We start from the raw sequence: 18,125 nt of genomic DNA on the forward strand, positions 1-18,125 counted from the left end.
GTGATGGGATCATTGTGTGTTAACTGCATTAAGGAGGAATGGATTTGGTTGACTTTGCATCCATTTTTATCTGTGTTACTTTCATGTTTTATTTAAAAGCATTTCTTGACCAGAATAAGTTAAGTGGTATAATTTGCTTTTTACATGTTTATATAATTGAAGTTAGCAATGTGGCAAAATCTCTAATGGAAATAAAATGCTTCAGAATGATGACATAAATCTGAGCTATTTCTTTCCTGGAGAACAAGTGTTAATAATAATAATGTAATAGCTTCTGAGATGTTTTGTTCATGTGATGAAGGCTTATCCACCTTGTCTCAATTCGTGTGCTCTGCTTTGTTTAATGTAGTCAGGTTGTTAATGCAGACTTAAGAGTTCATCCTACTTTGATAAGTGGTGAGTAAAGATTATATGTTTTAGGAAAATTATACTGGAATATCTCTGACATTAATGGTTTAATATTTTAGGCTAGGTGATGATGTAATGGAGAAGATTCTTCCAAAAGTATCTGGTTGTTTATATTTGTGAAGTCCCTAAAGAGAACATTCAAAGAATCTTATGTAGTGGTAAGATTAATGTGTCTTTTTGCTGGATGGCTTCTGTCTTTATTATTGCCATCAAACGGAATACTCAATGCTAATTGTGTTGGAAGGAAACATACAGGGTGTAGGGTTATAATATACGAAAGGAAAGGGAATCTTGTAGATAAAGTTTAAAGTAGAAAAATGGGAAAAGATAGAAATAAATATTTCACAGAAAAATTAAAATACAGTTGACCATTGAACAACATGGGTTTGAACTGTGCAGGTCTACTTATATGTGGATTTTCTCTGTCACTACCAGCCCTTAGACAAGCAAGACCAACTCCTTCTCTTCCTCCCTTTCCTCCTCCTCCTCAGCCTACTCATGGTGAAGACAATGAAGATGAAGACCTTTATAACTGATTCACTTCCACTTAATGGACAGTAAATATATTTTCTCTTACTTTATTATAAGAATATAATCTATAATACATATATGAAATATGTGTTAATTGACAATTTTGGTCATCAGTTAGGCTTCCAGTCAGTAGTAGGCTATTAATAGTTAAGTATTGGAGGAGCAAAAGTCATATGCAGATTTTCAGCTATTGAGGGGGTCGGCACTTGTAAACATGAGTTGTTCAAAGGTCAACTATACATATAAATGTTATAAAATATACCCATAACTTCACTTGTGATTAATATAAGAGAGCTGCAAATTAAAACTGAGATACCATTTTTTACTTATCAGAAACTCAGCCACTCAAAAGCTTGCAATATATTCTATATTTTTAACTTTTAATTTAGAAGTAATTATAGACTCACAGTGAGTTGCACATGCCTTTCATCTTACTTCCTTCAGCTTAACCTGAATGATGATGTATTTTGTAGCTTTAGTATAGTACCAAAACAAGAAAATTTTCTGAGTGATGTGGGTTAAGAAAAAAAAAAAAAAACTCAGAAAATGGACAACGATGCACTCCGATAACTAGGCTACAGGTCTTATTCAGTTTTCTCTATTTGTTTAACCTGCATTCATTGGTGTGTTTATGTGGGCATGTATAGGTCTGTGAAATTTTATCCCATATGTACATTCATGTAACCCCCACCACAGTTAAGATACAGGACTATTCTAAACTGTTTCATCAACACATAACTTCTTTGTATTTCATGACCATCCCTCATCCCACCCCATCCCTTTTTCCTGATAACCACCAATCTGTTTTCCATCTGTATAGTTTTATGACTCTGACAATGATATGCAAATTGAATCATATATTATGTAATATTTTAAGATGGACTTTTTACACTAAATGTATTGTCTTTGAAGTCCATTCAGGTTGCAGCATGTAATTTGTTCTTTTTTTCTTTTTTCTTTTTTTTTTTGAAACGGAGTCTCACTCTGTCGCCCAGGCTGGAGTTCAGTGGCACGATCTTGGCTCACTGCAAGCTCTGCCTCCTGGGTTCATGCCATTCTCCTGCCTCAGCCTCCCGAGTAGCTGGGACTACAGGTGCCTGCCACCAAACCTGGCTAATTTTGTGTATTTTTTAGTAGAGACGGGGTTTCACCATGTAAGCCAGGATGGTCTCAGTCTCGTGATCTTGTGATCTGCCCACCTTGGCCTCCCAAAGTGCTGGGATTACAGGTGTGAGCCACTGCGCCCGGCCGTAGTTTGTACTTTTCAATCACTCTGTTGTATTCCATTCTACGAATATGTCAGTTTGTTCAATTATTCACCCCTTGAAGGACATTTGCATTGTTTCTAGCATTTTTCTATTATGAATAAAGCTGTCATGATCATTTGTGTAAAGATTTTTAATGTGGATATGTTTTCATTTCTCTGTAAATGCCCAAGAGTATTGCTGAGTTGTATAAGTGCACTTTTAGAAAGGAAATGCGCAACTATTTTCCAAAGTGCCTGTGCTGTTTTATATTCCCACCAGCACTGTATGATAGATAGTGGATTACCCAACTGCATCCGTGGAAGCTGAAGAAAGTGGTACAGTATCTTTAAAGTACTGAAATAAATGAACTGGTAGCCCCAAATTCCATTTGTAGTGAAAGTATACTTCAGAAATGAAAGGAAAATAAAGGCATTCTTAGAAAAAAGGAAAATTAAGAGAACCTATCACTCACAGATCAACTCTTAAAAATGGCAAAAAGAAGTTTTCCAAGGAAATGACAATAAAAGAAGGCTTAGAACTTCAAAAATGAAAGAACAACAATGGGGTGGGTAAAAATAAAGGTATATGTAAGATATCCTTCTCAATGAATTTATAAGATTATATTTGATGATTTCATTAGAAATTGTAACATCATCTGATGTGTAGTGATCAATGTATGTGTAAGAAATACTTAATATTTTTATATTTTTAAAAATGGGTACATAAATTGAACCTTTTAAAAATCAAAATTTGTGCTACAGTGGACACAATCAAGAAAATGAAAAGCCAACTCACAGAAGGGGAGAAAATGTTTGTAAATCATATTTTTGATAAGGTACCAGTATTCACAATATGTAAAGAACTCTTACAACTCAAAAATAAAAAGACTACCTAATTTTGTTTTTTTTTTTTTTGAGACAGAGTCTCGCTCTGCCGCCCAGGCTGGAGTGCTGTGGCCAGATCTCAGCTCACTGCAAGCTCCGCCTTCCGGGTTTACGCCATTCTCCTGCCTCATCCTCCCGAGTTACTGGGACTACAGGCGCCCGCCACCTCACCCAGCTAATTTTTTGTATTTTTTTTTTTTTTTAGTAGAGACGGAGTTTCACCGTGTTAGCCAGGATGGTCTCGATCTCTTGACCTCGTGATCCGCCCGTCTCGGCCTCCCAAAGTGCTGGGATTACAGGCTTGAGCCACCGCGCCCGGCCAAAACTACCTAATTTTCAATGAGCAATGGATTTGAATAAACATTTCTTTGAAAAAGATATACCTGTGGCTGATAAGCAGAAATTGGGACCATTCTAACCTGCTGGTCAGAATTGTGCATTCGCTTTGTAAAAGAGTTTCAAAGTTCTTCCCAAAATGTTAAATAGAGTTATATGACTAATATATATCCACGATAAAACTCTGAATATTTGCAGCATTGTTTGCAATAGCCAAAAAGTAGAAACAATCTAAATATTCATCGACTGATGAATGGGTGGATAAATAAAATGTGGTATATGCAAACAATATAATATTATTTAGCAATATAAAATATACATTTTAGTGGCATTAAGTACATTTGTAATGTTACGTAATTATCAGTACAGGTACTATCCCTTTCCAAAACTTTTTCACCATCTGAAACTGAAAGTCTCTGCCCATTAAACAATAACTTCACAGTACTGTTTCCCAGGCCCTGGTAGCCAGCATTCTACTTTCTGTGTTTGAATTTGCCTGTTTCTAGGTGCATCACATAGTGCAATCCTAAAATATTCGTCCTTTTGTGTCTGGTTTATTTCACTTAGCATAATATTTTCAAGGTTCATACCTGTCGTAACATATATCAGAATGTCATACTTTTTAAAGGCTCCATAATATTCCATTGAATGTGTATACTGCATTTTGTTTATCTATTTATTAATTGATGGACATTTGGCTTACTTCTACCTTTTGCCAATTTTTTTTTTTTTTGAGATGGAGTCTCACTCTGTTACCAAGGCTGGAGTGCAGTGGTGCGATGTTGGCTGACTGCAACTGCTGCCTCCTGGGTTCAAGCGATTCTCTTGCCCCAGCCTCCCAAGTAGCTGGATTATAGGCACCTATCACCATGTCTGGCTAATTCTTGTATTTTTTTGTAGAGACACGGTTTCGCCATGTTGGCTAGACTGGTCTCGAACTCCTGACCTCAAGTGATCTGCCTGCCTTGGTCTCCCAAAGTGCTGGGATTACAAGCATGAGCATTCGTGCCCCGCCACCTTGAATAATACTTATGTGAACATTGGTATACATGTTTCTAATTGAGTCTCTATTTGTAATACTTTTGGTTATGTACCTAAAAATCAAATTGCTGAATCATATGGTAATTCTATATTTTAATTTTTTGAGGAATTACCGAACTATTTTTCACAGTGGCTGGACCATTTTACATTCGACCAGCGAATGTCCAATGATGGATAAGGGTCTCAGTTTCTTGTGTATCCTTACCCCAACACTAGTTATTTTTCTTTTTTAAAATAATGACCATCCTAATGAGTGTAAAGTAGTATCTCATCATGGTTTTAATTTGCATTTACCTAAGGAATAGTGATGTTAAGCCTCTTTTCATTTGCTTATTGGCCATTTGGTTATTTTAAAAAAATTGATGCGTAATATTTGTACATATTTTTTGGGTACATGTGATATTTTGTTATATGCATAGAATGTTTAATCATCAAATCAGGATATTTAGGATATATATCACCATGAGCACTTAGCATTTCTATGTGTAGAGAACGTTTCAAGTCCTCACTACTAACTGTTTTTAAATGTACCGTGTATTGTTAACTATTGTCACTCTACTATGGAATGTTAGAACTTATTCCTTTTATCTAAGTGTATATTTGTACCCAACCTGTCTGTCTTCATTCTTTTTTCCTTTTTCTTTTATCTGACTGGATTAGTTTGAAAGACCTGTCTATCAAACTGAAATCTCTTTCTTCTGTTTTGTCTAGTCTATGATTGAAGCTTCTCAATTTGTTTCTTTTTTTTTTTTCAGACGGAGTCCTGCTCTGTCACCCAGGCTGCAGTGCAGTGGCACGATCTCAGCTCACTGCAAGATCTGCCTTCCAGATTCATGCCATTCTCCTGCCTCAGCCTCCCGAGTAGCTGGGACTACAGGTGCCTGCCACCACACCCAGCTAATTTTGTGTATTTTTTAGTAGAGACGGGGTTTCACTGTGTTAGCCAGGATGGTCTCGATCTCCTGACCTCGTGATTCACTCATCCCGGCCTCCCAAAGTGCTAGGATTACAGGCATGAGCCACCACGCCCAGCCTCACTTGTATTTTTATGTCATTCATTGAGTTATTCAGTTTGAGGACTTCTGTTAGGTTCTTTCTTATGAGATCTATCTCTTTCGTGAATTTCTTTTTCATATCCTGAATCATTTTTCTTATTTCTTTGTAATGTTGTCTGTGTCTGCTTGTATCTCACTGGGCTTCTTTAATATCAGTATTTTTGAATTCTTTTTCAGGCATTTTATGTATTTTTTAGGGGGGTTAAAACCTATTGTTGGAGAATTGTGTTTTTTTGGAGGTGTCGTATTTCCTTGCTTTTTCATGTTTCTTGTATCCTTTCATTAATATCAGTGCATCAGGTTTAACACTTCTAATTTTTTCTTTCTTGAGACAAAGTCTCACTCTGTTGCCAGGTTGGAGTGGTGCAGTGGTGCAGTCTCAGTTCACTGCAACCTCCGCCTCCCGGGTTCAAGCGATTCTCCGGCCTCAGCCTCCCAAATATCTGGGACTACAGGTGTGCGCCGCCACGCCCAGCTAATTTTTGTATTTTTAGTAGAGACGAGGTTTCACCATGTTGGCCAGGATGGTCTCGATCTCTTGAGCTCCTGATCCACCCACCTCGGCCTCCCAAATTGCTGGGATTACGCTCTTCTAATTTTTAAAATTGGCTTTCACAGGGGAAGGCTTTTTCCTGTTTTTTGTTTTTTGTTTTTTGTTTTGAGGAAATAATGAGAAGTTATTTTTAAATTGGTAATACATAGGAAGATGATAAATCAAAGGAGTAGGTAGCAGATGCAGGTATATTCAATCAATGAGCTGTATTTTACTGGAATTTAATCAATATTAACCTGAAATAGTTGATAAGTTAATATGCATATTGTAGTCCCTCCAACTACCACTAAGAAATTACTCAGAAAAAGTAACAGAGGACTTAAAATATTAATGCTAAAAATATTTTCTTTCTTTTTTTTTTTTTTTGAGACGGAGTCTCGCTCTGTCGCCCAGGCTGGAGTGCAGTGGCCCGATCTCAGCTTACTGCAAGCTCCACCTCCCGGGTTTACGCCATTCTCCCGCCTCAGCCTCCCGAGTAGCTGGGACTACAGGCGCCCGCCACCTTGCCCGGCTAGTTTTTTGTATTTTTTAGTAGAGACAGGGTTTCACCGTGTTCGCCAGGATGGTCTCGATCTCTTGACCTCGTGATCCGCCCGTCTCAGCCTCCCAAAGTGCTGGGATTACAGGCTTGAGCCACTGCGCCTGGCCCAATGCTAAAAATATTTTCTAAACACAGAAGAAGAAGATTGGAGGAACAACAAATACCTAAGACATATAAATATACATAGCAAAATGGCAAACTTAAAATCCAATTATACCAACAATGTGTTCATGGTAAATGTGTCAGACCCAAACTGCTTCAGATTCAAAGACCACTTGTTTGAAAATAAAAGGATGGTAAAAAGTACGTCACGTGCTTTAAAAATTTTAATGTAAGACCTCAAACTGTAAAAATCATAGTAGAAAACCTAGGAAATACCCTTTTTGACATCTGCTTTGGTAAAGAATTTTTGGCTGAGTCTCCAAAAGCAATTGCAACAAAAAACAAATATTGACAAGTGACACCTGATTAAACTAAAGAGATTCTGCACAGCAAAAGAAACTATCAACAGAGCAGACAGACAACTACTGAATGGGAGAAAATATTTGCAAATGATTTATCTGATAAAGCTCTAATATCCAGCATCTATAAGGAACTTAGCAAGTAAAGAACAAATGACTCCATTAAAAATGGGCAAAGGACACAGACAGACACTTGTTAAAAGAAGACATATGTGTGGGCCAACAAACATATGGAAAAATGCTCATCATCTCTCACCATCAGGGAAATGCTAATCAAAACCACATGAGATGCCATCTTAACACCAGTCAGAATGGCTGTTATTAAAAAGTCAAAAACCAGCTGGGCCTGGTGGTTCATTCCTGTAATCCCAGCGCTTTGGGAGGCCAAGGCAGGCAGATCACGAGGTCAGGAGATTGAGACCATCCTGGCTAACACAGTGAAATCCTATCTCTACTAAAAACACGAAAAATTAGCTGAACATGGTGGCAGGTGCCCATAGTCCCAGCTACTCGGGAGGCTGAGGCAGGAGAATCGTTTGAACCCGGGAGGCAGAGGTTGCAGTGAGCCGAGATCATGCCACTGTACTCCGGCCTGGGCGACAGAGCAAGACTCCATCTCAAACAACAACCACAACAACAACAGATGCTGGTGGGGCTGTGGAGAAAAGGGAACACGTATACACTGCTGGTGGGTGTCTGAATTAGTTCAGCCACTGTGGAAAGCAGTTTGGAGACTTCTCAAAGAACTTAAACAGAGCTACCATTTGACCCAGCAATCCCACTAATGAGTATATACCCACAGGAAAATAAATGGCTCTACCAAAAAGAGACATGTACTTGTATATTAATCACCATGCTGTTAACAATAGCAAAGATATGGAATCAGCCTAACTCCCCACCAGCAGTGGATTGAATAAAGGAAATGTGTTATACATACACCATGGAATACTACACAGTCATAAAAAGAATGAAATCACGTCCTTTACAGCAACATGTGTGGAGCTGGAGGCCAGAATCTTAAGCAAATCAATGGAGAAGTGAAAAACCAAATACCCCATGTTCTCACTTATAAGTGGGAGCTAAACATTGACCATACATGGACATAAACATGGAAACTATTAACAGACACTGCGGACTACTTGAATGGGGAGGGAGGAAGTAGGAGTATGGGTTCCCACTGGGTACTATGCTCACTACCTGGGTGCAATATACCCATGTAACAAACCTGCACATTCACCCCTTGTATCTGAAAGTTGAAATTTAAAAAATATATCATGTAAACAATAACCATAATAGAATTAGAGTGGCCATGGTAATATTAAAGACTTTACATCAAGAAGTATTACTGGAGTAAAAGAGAGACATTTCATTCACGATAAAAGGGTCAATATAATAAAACAATTGTTAATACACAACACAGATAAAACTTTTTTTTTTCTCAGTGATACTTGTTCTGGAAAAACACTATTAATATGTATAATTAATAAAACAATTATTAGCATGTAAATACCTAACAACGCAGTCCCTAAAAACATTGAACAAAATCTGACAAAATTGAAAGAAGGAATTGTAGCTCTGTTTTTTTTTTTTTTTTTTTTTTTGAGACGGTCTCACTCTGTTTCCCAGGCTGGAGTGCAATGGTGCGATCTCGGCTCACTGCAACCTCCGCCTCCTAGGTTCAAGCAATTCTCCTGCCTCAGCCTCCTTAGTAAGTGGGATTACAGGCACGCGCCACCAGGCCTGACTAATTTTTGTATTTTTAGTAGAGACAGGGTTTCACCATGTTGGCCAGGCTGGTCTCAAACTCCTGACCTCGTGATCTGCCCGCCTCAGCCTCCCAAAATGCTGAGATTACAGGCGTGAGCCACCGTGTCTGGCCCAATTTTAGCTCTATATTACAGCTCAAGATTTCAATAATTTATTCCTCATTAGTTGATAGGAGTAAGCACTCTAATTTTCCCCATGCATGTTAGTAAACAGATATGACTATTTATTAAAAAATAATTGATAGAACAATTAGATAGAAAATTAGAAAAGACTTAGAAGACATGTTTAACACTATTTGCTAACTTGACCACACCAAACTGCAGAATGCACATTATTTTCAAAAACATCTGGGACATTCATTGTACATGCTAGAACAGATGCTTGGCCATGAAACAAATCTTAATAACTTTAAAAGGATTAAAGTCATGCGGAGTATTTCCCTAAGGACAATGGAAATCAATAACAAAATTCCGTTTGGGGAATCTCCAAATATTTGGAAATAAAACGCACTTGTAAATAACTCATGGGTCAAAGAAAGAAGCTTAGGGACATTAGAAAATATTTTGAATTGAATGAAAATGAAAACAGAACATATAAAAATTTATGGAGTATAACTAAACTATGGTATTATATGGAAGAAAATTTATAGCTTTAGATGCTTATATTAGGAAAAGAAAATGGCCTGAAATTAATAATCTAAGTGTTTCCCTTAAAAGATGATAAAAAGAAGAGCAAATTATAACCAATGTAAGACAAATGAAGCAGATAATAAAGATCAGGGTAGAAGTTGATGGAACAGCAAACAGTGAAATATTGGAAAAGTCTAAAATTGGTTATTTGAAAAGATCAATATAATCAATGTATTTGTAGCTAGATTGAATTGGAGGTTCTAGCTAGAGCAATAAGGCATAAAGATGGGAGAGGATAACGTTTCCGACATTTTTATGGTGGCTTATTGTGATGGTTTTGGTACTGTATAGCATGATTGAACTGTAAAGTTAAAATGGATAGCTTTTATGGTTTGCAAGTTGTATCTTTGTAAAGCTTTCACACACACAAATTTCACACACACAAATCTCGGTGCTTAAGTACATTGTTTTTTTGGGCTATATTTGCAAATATGTTGTAACTGATAAAATAACTGTTCTAGTCAATTACTGTGTATCTTTCAGGGCAGGAATAACATTTGGTTTATATTCTGAGCTCTTAGCAGAGTATTTTACACATAGTAGGACTTTAGTCTAACATGTATTTTTGAAAGAAAAAAATAGCATCGTCATTGTAGGACAACGTCCAAGGTTACTTAAAATCAAATTTCTCTGTGTCTAAATACTATGATCCAAAATTGGTGTAATAGGTTTGCTTTCTGAAATATTAGATAAGTAAAATAATTTTTAAAAAGTTTGTGAACTTATAATGGGAAATTATATGAATGTAAATTATATTTCAGTATAGCCTTAAAAAGAGGAGTAAAAGAAACTCCATTTGACATACAGAGGTACCTATTCTAATGTCCTTCTGCTTTTATGATTTGATAGTCATTTCAAATAAGTTCTATTTCTCTCCATAAACTAGGAGTTGAAGAACACAACTTTCATACTATAATATGAAAATGTTACTGGATGATTTCTCTACATACCTGTTTGTTTATAGTTAACAAATTATGTTGTTTTCCCCCTGTTCTTATATTTCAATAATGGGCAAAAAATTGTGGTTTTCCAGCAGATCCCATAACACAGTAAGACCTGTATTTCCTGTCCTTGGATAAAGCTCTAAGTGATTACATTTTGTAAAGAATTGAAAATAGTTGATTGTATCTTTTTTTTTTTTTTCCTCTGAACCTATACTTGAAGAAGTAATTGTTTCTGTCATCTACAGTCAAGTCATCTGACTCTGTTCAGAGTTTATATGACTGATGTGCTTGGGGACATGTTATATCTCTTCCTCAATTCTAAAGTGGAATTCTCTCCTTATATTGGCAACAATAATCTACTAGAGTGGAAACATGTTATTTGGTCAGTGGTATTGTGATGTACCTTCTTACAGTCTTCAAGCTCGGTTATTGGTGAGAAAATATTTACCTCCATTTGTCTTTATTTCTTTTGTGGAGGTGCTTGTGAGTGAGGATTCTGACAGTGATGGCATTGTGGCCCACTTCCCTGCCCATGAGAAGCCAGTGTGCTGCATGGCTTTTAATACAAGTGGTAAGTTCTCTCTCTATTTTTTTTTTTGTAGACCATTTATACAATGGGTTTTCCAACCAAATATGGAATATGGAATGTGACTTTTCTTCATGTATCAGTGTATATCAGAAAAGTTATTAAGTCATTATATTGAATAAGTGAATTTATAATAAAAATTTACTACCCCTCTAAAATCCCGCTAAAATTAGTTTTGTTCTCAATAAAGTAGCTATTAAACAGCAGCCATGTAAGCAATGCTGTTGGGTTACATTAATTTCTGTTTGTAATTACTCCAAGAACTTCAGTATTCCAAACTAGAATATTAATACATACGAGCAGTGTTTTTTTTGCAACTTGAAGTTTCTGTGTAACTTACAACACTTTGTAAGCTAATTTCATTTTCTCTCTTTTTTTTTAGTGGTGCTCTTTTTCTGTTTCTTCTTAAGGTTTACTCCTCACATTTTGTTATATCTTTTTAGTTCCTTTTAATATAGCATATGATTTGTACTCTTAATTTTCTTTTCACAATATCCAGAGTAATTCTCTTATTTAAATTCTGCATTTGCAAGATTTTTAAATTTTTAAATTTTTATTTAATTTTACTATTTTTTGAAAGAAGATAAAGACAGAGTCTCACTATGCTGCCCAGGCTAATCCTGAACTCCTGGCCTCAAGCAATTCTCTCGCCTTAGCCTCCCAAAGTATTGCCACCATGCTTGGCTAGATTTTTTTCATTATGATAATGTTTTTGTATTTCTCCATTCCCTGGATATCTATCTGTTTAACTGGAAGTTAAGTCTAGAGGTATAAACCCATTCAGGCTAAGGAGTTTGTGTTTGTTTGTTTGTTTCTAAACGTTGTAAGTATTGCTGTCTACATCATTTCATCCCAATAGGAGACACATTATTTTAGGTTGTCTCCCTATTTGTGGTGCTATATTTGATCACGGGAGTAAGGTAATGACTATCAAGTATCTACATAATTGGAAATAGGTTTTTGTTATGGATATTATCAAGTACTCTACAGTATGTCATTTTGACATTGTTTCTGACACAACTTTTAAATTAATAATTTTGTTACATTGAAGGTTGTAGAATGTTGGGTTGTTTTCTTAATTCTGTCCTGGTCTCTGCATTTATTGACTGTTATCCTTCTATAGAAAACGTTTTCTGTCATCAGCCAGGAGTAAACACCATTTCTCCTGTATATCAAAAGTGGTATAAATGCCTAATTCGCTCACTCTCTCTCTCTCTCTTTTTTTTTTTTTTTAAATGGAGTCTCGCTCTGTCGCCCAGGCTGGAGTGCAGTGGCGCTATCTCGGCTCACTACAAGCTCCGCCTCCCGGGTTCACGCCATTCTCCTGCCTCAGCCTCCCCAGTAGCTGGGACTGCAGGCGCCCGCCATCTCGCCCGGCTAGTTTTTTGTATTTTTAGTAGAGACGGGGTTTCACCGTGTAGACCAGGATGGTCTCGATCTCCTGACCTCGTGATCCGCCCGTCTCGGCCTCCCAAAGTGCTGGGATTACAGGCTTGAGCCACCGCGCCCGGCCCGCTCTCTCTCTTTTTGTTTTAAATGATCAATTTTCACAGTAAGGAGTTGGTGTAATACTTCCAGTGGTAGGAAACAAGTTACAGGTTGAGTACTTTATATCTGAAATGCTTGGGCCAGAAGTCTTTCTGACTTTAGATTTTTTTTTTTTTATTTTGGAATATTTGCGTGTATAATGAGTTATCTTCAGTGGAACCCAAGTCTGAACACAAAATTTATTTGTTTCATGTATACCCTATACACATGGCCTGAAGGTGATTTTATACAATATTTTAAGTGATTTGTGCATGAAACATAGTTTTGACTGCATTTTAACTGAGACTTTGTACATGAGGTCAGGTGTGGATTCTCCAGTTGTGGCATCATGTCAGTGCTCCAGTTTTGGAGCATTTCAGAGCATTTTGGTTTGTGTTATAAGAAGAACATAAATTTTTGTGAGGATTTTGGTTTTTCAGATTAGGAATGCTCAATCTGTATTTTAAAAATACTTCGTAAATGAAACTGCTCTTTTGTTTTCAGAGCTGGTATAGTCATCATAAACTTGCAGTCTTTTCAGATCTTATCCATTTGGTTGATGTATCTAAGGAGCATGCTATTTTTAATCTTAGTTTTCAGAAATGATTATATCACTGAAAATTGATGGGAAAAGCCCATCCTTTTCCCCTTCTTTTCGTCTTTTCAAATAAAGAATGATAGTAAGAGATTATCATTATATAGAGATACTGTTTTATAAAGCACTTTGAATAATCTACCCTTTAATCTCTTAATAAGTCATCTTTGATTAAGGGAACAGGATTTTTATAGTGATTGGTAATCAGTAGGATTGATTTAATAAATAAAGGCAAGATTTATTGAAATTCTCTGAGTGTTGTGGGAATTAAGTTAAATGTGAAAAAACGGCCTGGAAGTTATGTCACTTGTAGCAGTCCACTTGGAATAACCAGTATGACTCATATTGATATTCCATCTGTTATGTCAAATCTCCTTTGTGTTACTGTATATTTCATATAACCCTACAGTGCTTCTGACACTGGCAGCTGTATTTTCTTCCTATGACCTTGCATTCTAAGAAGAACACATTATATAAAGAGTGTTGCAGTCTCTTATCGTCATCCACAATTAATTTGCTATCATAAAATGGTTTCATAATTTTGATCTACATTTGCCATTTGATTTCTGTGACCTCTCACATTTGTGTTTATACAATAAGGTTAAAAATAGCAATATTTATACCTATTTTTCTGTGTCGCTGGGACACTAGGTTTATAACTCTATGATGTAATTTATTTTGTGACAATCATTTGTTTAAATATTTGTTTCCCTTGCTAACTTCTCTGTTCCTCCTACAAAGAGATCAGATGTCATTAATCTTTGTGTCTCTAGTGCTTGGCATGGTGTCTCAGAGTAATAGGAAACTTAGTGAATTATTTTGAACTGTTCCCCACTGTGGATATATGGCATTGTATTAGGCATGGTAGTCTCTATTTTGACAATGAAAGTGATAGTTCAGTTCTGTACTTTTTAATACTTTTATTTTTTCTTTCTTTCTTTCTTTTTTTGTTTGTGTTTTTGAGATGGGGTCTCGCTCTGTTGCCAGGCTGGAGTGCAGTGGCACGATCTCAGCTCACTGCAACCTCCGTCTTCCAGGTTCAAGCGATCCTTCTGCCTCAGCCTCCTGAGTAGCTGGGACTACAGGCGTGTACCACACCCAGCTTTTTTTTTTTTTTTTTGTATTCTTAGTAGAGACAGGGTTTCACCATGTTGGCTAGTATGGTCTCGATCTCTTGACCTCATGATCCACCTGCCTTAGTCTCCCAAAGTGCTGGGATTATAGGCATGAGCCACTGTGCCCGATCCTTTCCTTATTTTTCTATAGAAATTTTGATGAGAGTCTACTAAAGTTCTTCTGGAATTTATTGACTTTGAAATGGTTCATGGTGTATAGAGTTTCCTTGTTCTGGTGTTACATAATTGTTTCATATAGCAAGCTATGAAGCCTGTTAGTATCATTGGAAATATTCCCATTTGGAGATGCTAATTAGTTAACTGTACCTGTAAACTTGTGAGTGATGAAAATAATGATTGTTTTTATATCAGTTCACATTTATATATAATTCTCTAAATATTGCTTATGCTTCAAAATTATGATAGAGCCTATAATTTAATACATTAACAAGAAAGCACTTATGCTACTTATATTTTAATTTTTTAAAATCTTAAGTATTTTATTTTGTGTTTTAATTTCATTCTGAGAAAGTGGTTCTTAGGCTTCATCATATTGCTAAAAGGATCCACACTACAAAAATGTTTTAGAACCTTTTATTAAAAAGGTTGAAGCTTGCTGGTGTGATTTCACCTGTTTCAGCTAACACATTCGAAGATGCCTCTTTCGCTAGTAACTCTATTCACCTTGTCTGGCTAAGTCTTGGTAATTCACTTAATAAGAGATAGTCCCTATGCACAGAGTCTGCTCGCTGGTTAGTTACACATGCACAAATAGGGTCTTAAGAAGGAAAACCCTTTGTGGAGTAAGGACAGCATACTAGCGGATAAATATTAGCCTGGTTTTGAGGTACTGGAGATAGTTCTTCAAAAAGAAATCAATTCCAAGCTGGGACCTAAAAGATATTTAATTAGAAAATAATGATTCAGTGCCTGGCACCATAGATATTATTTGAGTGAAAGAGGCAAGAAAAATATGGCACATTTGAAATAGGTTGTGAACCATAGTCTGTATAGTGGACTCATTAGTTTGTTGTGCACAGATATATTTTTCAATGTGTCCTCATTTCTGCAACATTTTATAAATCCTTCATACCTGTTTAGATATCTGTATTCAGTGGAGGGTTTATAACTCAGCAGCCACTCATACAATTGGTTTGCACAATGCTTTATAGTAGCTGGTAAGCAATTACTTACAATTCATCTTACTTATTTACTTTCAGCTTTGAATATTTTTGCTGTTCTGAATATTGACATTACTTGATTATGAGCAAGGATGCAGAAAATGCTCAATTCTCAATGATTTGGAAGTCTAGATTTTTTCTTTCTTTTTTTAATTAGCAAGTGCTAGTCAGTAGCTACCCAGCTTCGTACAAAAAGTCGTTGGGGTTAGCCATGGCTTCTAACCATTAATCAGCTTGTATCATTAGGTGACATTTTATTTTGCTTTGCTAGTTTCTGGTTCATATTTACTCTTCTAACCCTTCTGATTGGTATACATACATATACACACACACTCATAGAGGACATGTTTTAGTGAGGAAACTGCACTGCTATTTGTAAATGCATAGATACCTCAGTAGCTGGGTTTTTTCCCTTACATTATTATTTGTCTTATAGTTTAAAAAATGTTTTTGTGAGATAAAATGATGTATTTTCTAGCACTCTTCATTTAAGTCCTCCCCGCTAGTAAATCATAAATTTACTAATGTAATTCAGAAATGCAACATTATAAAATGAGGTAGGAGCTGGGCACATTGCCCGTAATCCCAGTGACCCAGGAGGTTAAGATGCAGGGACCAACACTCGAGGCCAGGAGTTTGAGACCAGCCTGGGCAACATACCAAGATCCTGTCTCTAAAAAAAAAATTTTTTTAATTAGCTGGGTACAGTGGTACATGCCTGTGGTCCCAGCTACTTAATTGGGAGGCTGAGATGGAAGACTTGCTTGAACCAAGAAGTTAAGGCTGCAGTGAGCTCTGGTCCCACCATTGCACTGTAGCCCGGGTTACAGAGTAAGAGCCTGCCTGAAAAAATAAAAAATAAAAAATTAAGTAAATTGAGGTGGTTCTCTGCACACTGGCTGAATTATGTTTGTTAGGTTCTGAACTTTTATTAATTGGCATTTTGTACAAAGAGACATAATTTCAGTAGGCCTTAATGCAGTAGTTACATTTTTAATTTAAATTGGCTTTTTCGAAAATATAACTAATAGATCCTCCAATGACATACTCCAGTCCTTCTTTACCCATACATGTAACCATATGTTTTTAAATTTATATTAGAAAGTTTTAACCCTCTAATAATTCTCTAATTTGGTTAAAGGCATTTTCATGGGGCATGTAATATGGCTAATAATAATGGTATTGCTTGTTAGAATACTCCTTACTAGTTTAGGGAAGTTTACGTACAACAAACAAAACATGCCAAAAAGTTGATTGCATGATTTTTGTTTTTAAAGTTGATCTTACTCAAACCAGTTTACCTGTGTTTGTCACTGTTACACTTAAGAATATAAATAAATTCCTTTTAGTCTTCATTCATTCATTCATTCATTCATTTTTTGAGACAGAGTCTTGCTCTGTCGCCCAGGCTAGAGTGCAGTGGTGTGATCTCGGCTCACCACAGTCTGCCTCCCAGGTTCAAATGATTCTCCTGCCCCAACCTCCCAAGTAGCTGGAATTACAGGTGTGCGCCACTGCACCCAGCTAATTTTTGTATTTTTTTTTAGGAGAGATGGGGTTTTGCCATGTTGGCTAGGCTGGTCTTGAACTCCTGACCTCAGGTAATTTGCCTGCCTCGGCCTCCCAAAGTGTTGGGATTACAGACCTGAGCCACTGCGCCCAGCCCTTTTAGTCTTTTTAAAAGAGAGACATATTTTTAGATGACAGTACTATAAACATGTCCTGGACAACAAAATCCAAGAACAAACCAGGCCCATAGCCACTTCCTGGGAAACATTAAAAATACTATAAAATGTACATGATGGAATAACACTGCAAAATGAATTTAGGAGACCATGTAGGTTGGTGGACTGGGTGGCATACATTTCTGTCTTGTATGGGACCTATTCAGAAAAGACATGAAGTGATGCTGTTAAATAGATCTGTGAAACTTCTAGTTCAGCAGCTGCATTCAGTTTATTTTTCAATTTTTAAATTCCCATTCTTATTTATTAGCTGTGACTTTGAGGCCAGAATTAAAACAAATAATTTAGTGGCAGCATTTATGATTTGTTTAGAAGTACCAGATTGATCCCCATGCTTAGATCTGGGCAGATTCAATATGGACAGTGTAAATTTGTTGCTCTCAGGGACAAAGTGAATAACATTTTCCAAGGAACTTTAAAAAAATTTTATAAACTTTGTTTGTTTTTATTTTTATTTTGTTGAGATGGAGCCTCGCTCTGTTGCCTAGGCTGGAGTGCAATGGTACAATCTCAGCTCACTGCAACCTCCACCTCCCGGGTTCAAGCGATTTTCCTGCCTCAGGCTCCTGAGTAGCTGGGATTACAGGCATGTGCCACCACATCCTGCTAATTTTTTGTATTTTTAGTAGAGATGGCATTTCACCATGTTGCACAGGCTGGTCTCAAACTCCTGAGCTCAGGTAATCTGCCCACCTCGGCTTCCCAAAGTACTAAGATTACAGGCGTGAGCCACCATGCCCAGCTGGAATTTTCTTTTGCCTGGCTAACTTTTACACTGATTCCTATCTTAAATATCATCTAAGAAGTCTTTCCTGAGTCTACATAAAATGTCATGTTCCCCTTCCTCCTTCACCTTGTCACCTAATTGGGCAAGGTAGTTAATCGGCTTGTCACACTCAATGCCTCAGTTTCCTAGTCA

The 18,125-nt window shown here is 36.7% G+C and overlaps 1 protein-coding gene across 1 annotated transcript in view; it reads left to right on the forward strand.

The window, feature by feature from the left end:
* The window catches only part of BCAS3 (breast carcinoma amplified sequence 3), a 655,658-nt gene that overhangs the window by 171,701 nt on the left and 465,832 nt on the right, over window positions 1-18,125 (forward strand). The window contains exon 9 of the mRNA XM_011953652.1: window positions 10,935-11,028. Coding sequence (XP_011809042.1) covers window positions 10,935-11,028 — 94 coding nt within the window. The remainder of the gene's footprint in view (window positions 1-10,934; window positions 11,029-18,125) is intronic.

This window comes from Colobus angolensis, unplaced genomic scaffold, assembly GCF_000951035.1.
Source record: "Colobus angolensis palliatus isolate OR3802 unplaced genomic scaffold, Cang.pa_1.0 Scaffold37, whole genome shotgun sequence".
Taxonomy (NCBI): Eukaryota; Metazoa; Chordata; class Mammalia; order Primates; family Cercopithecidae; genus Colobus; species Colobus angolensis.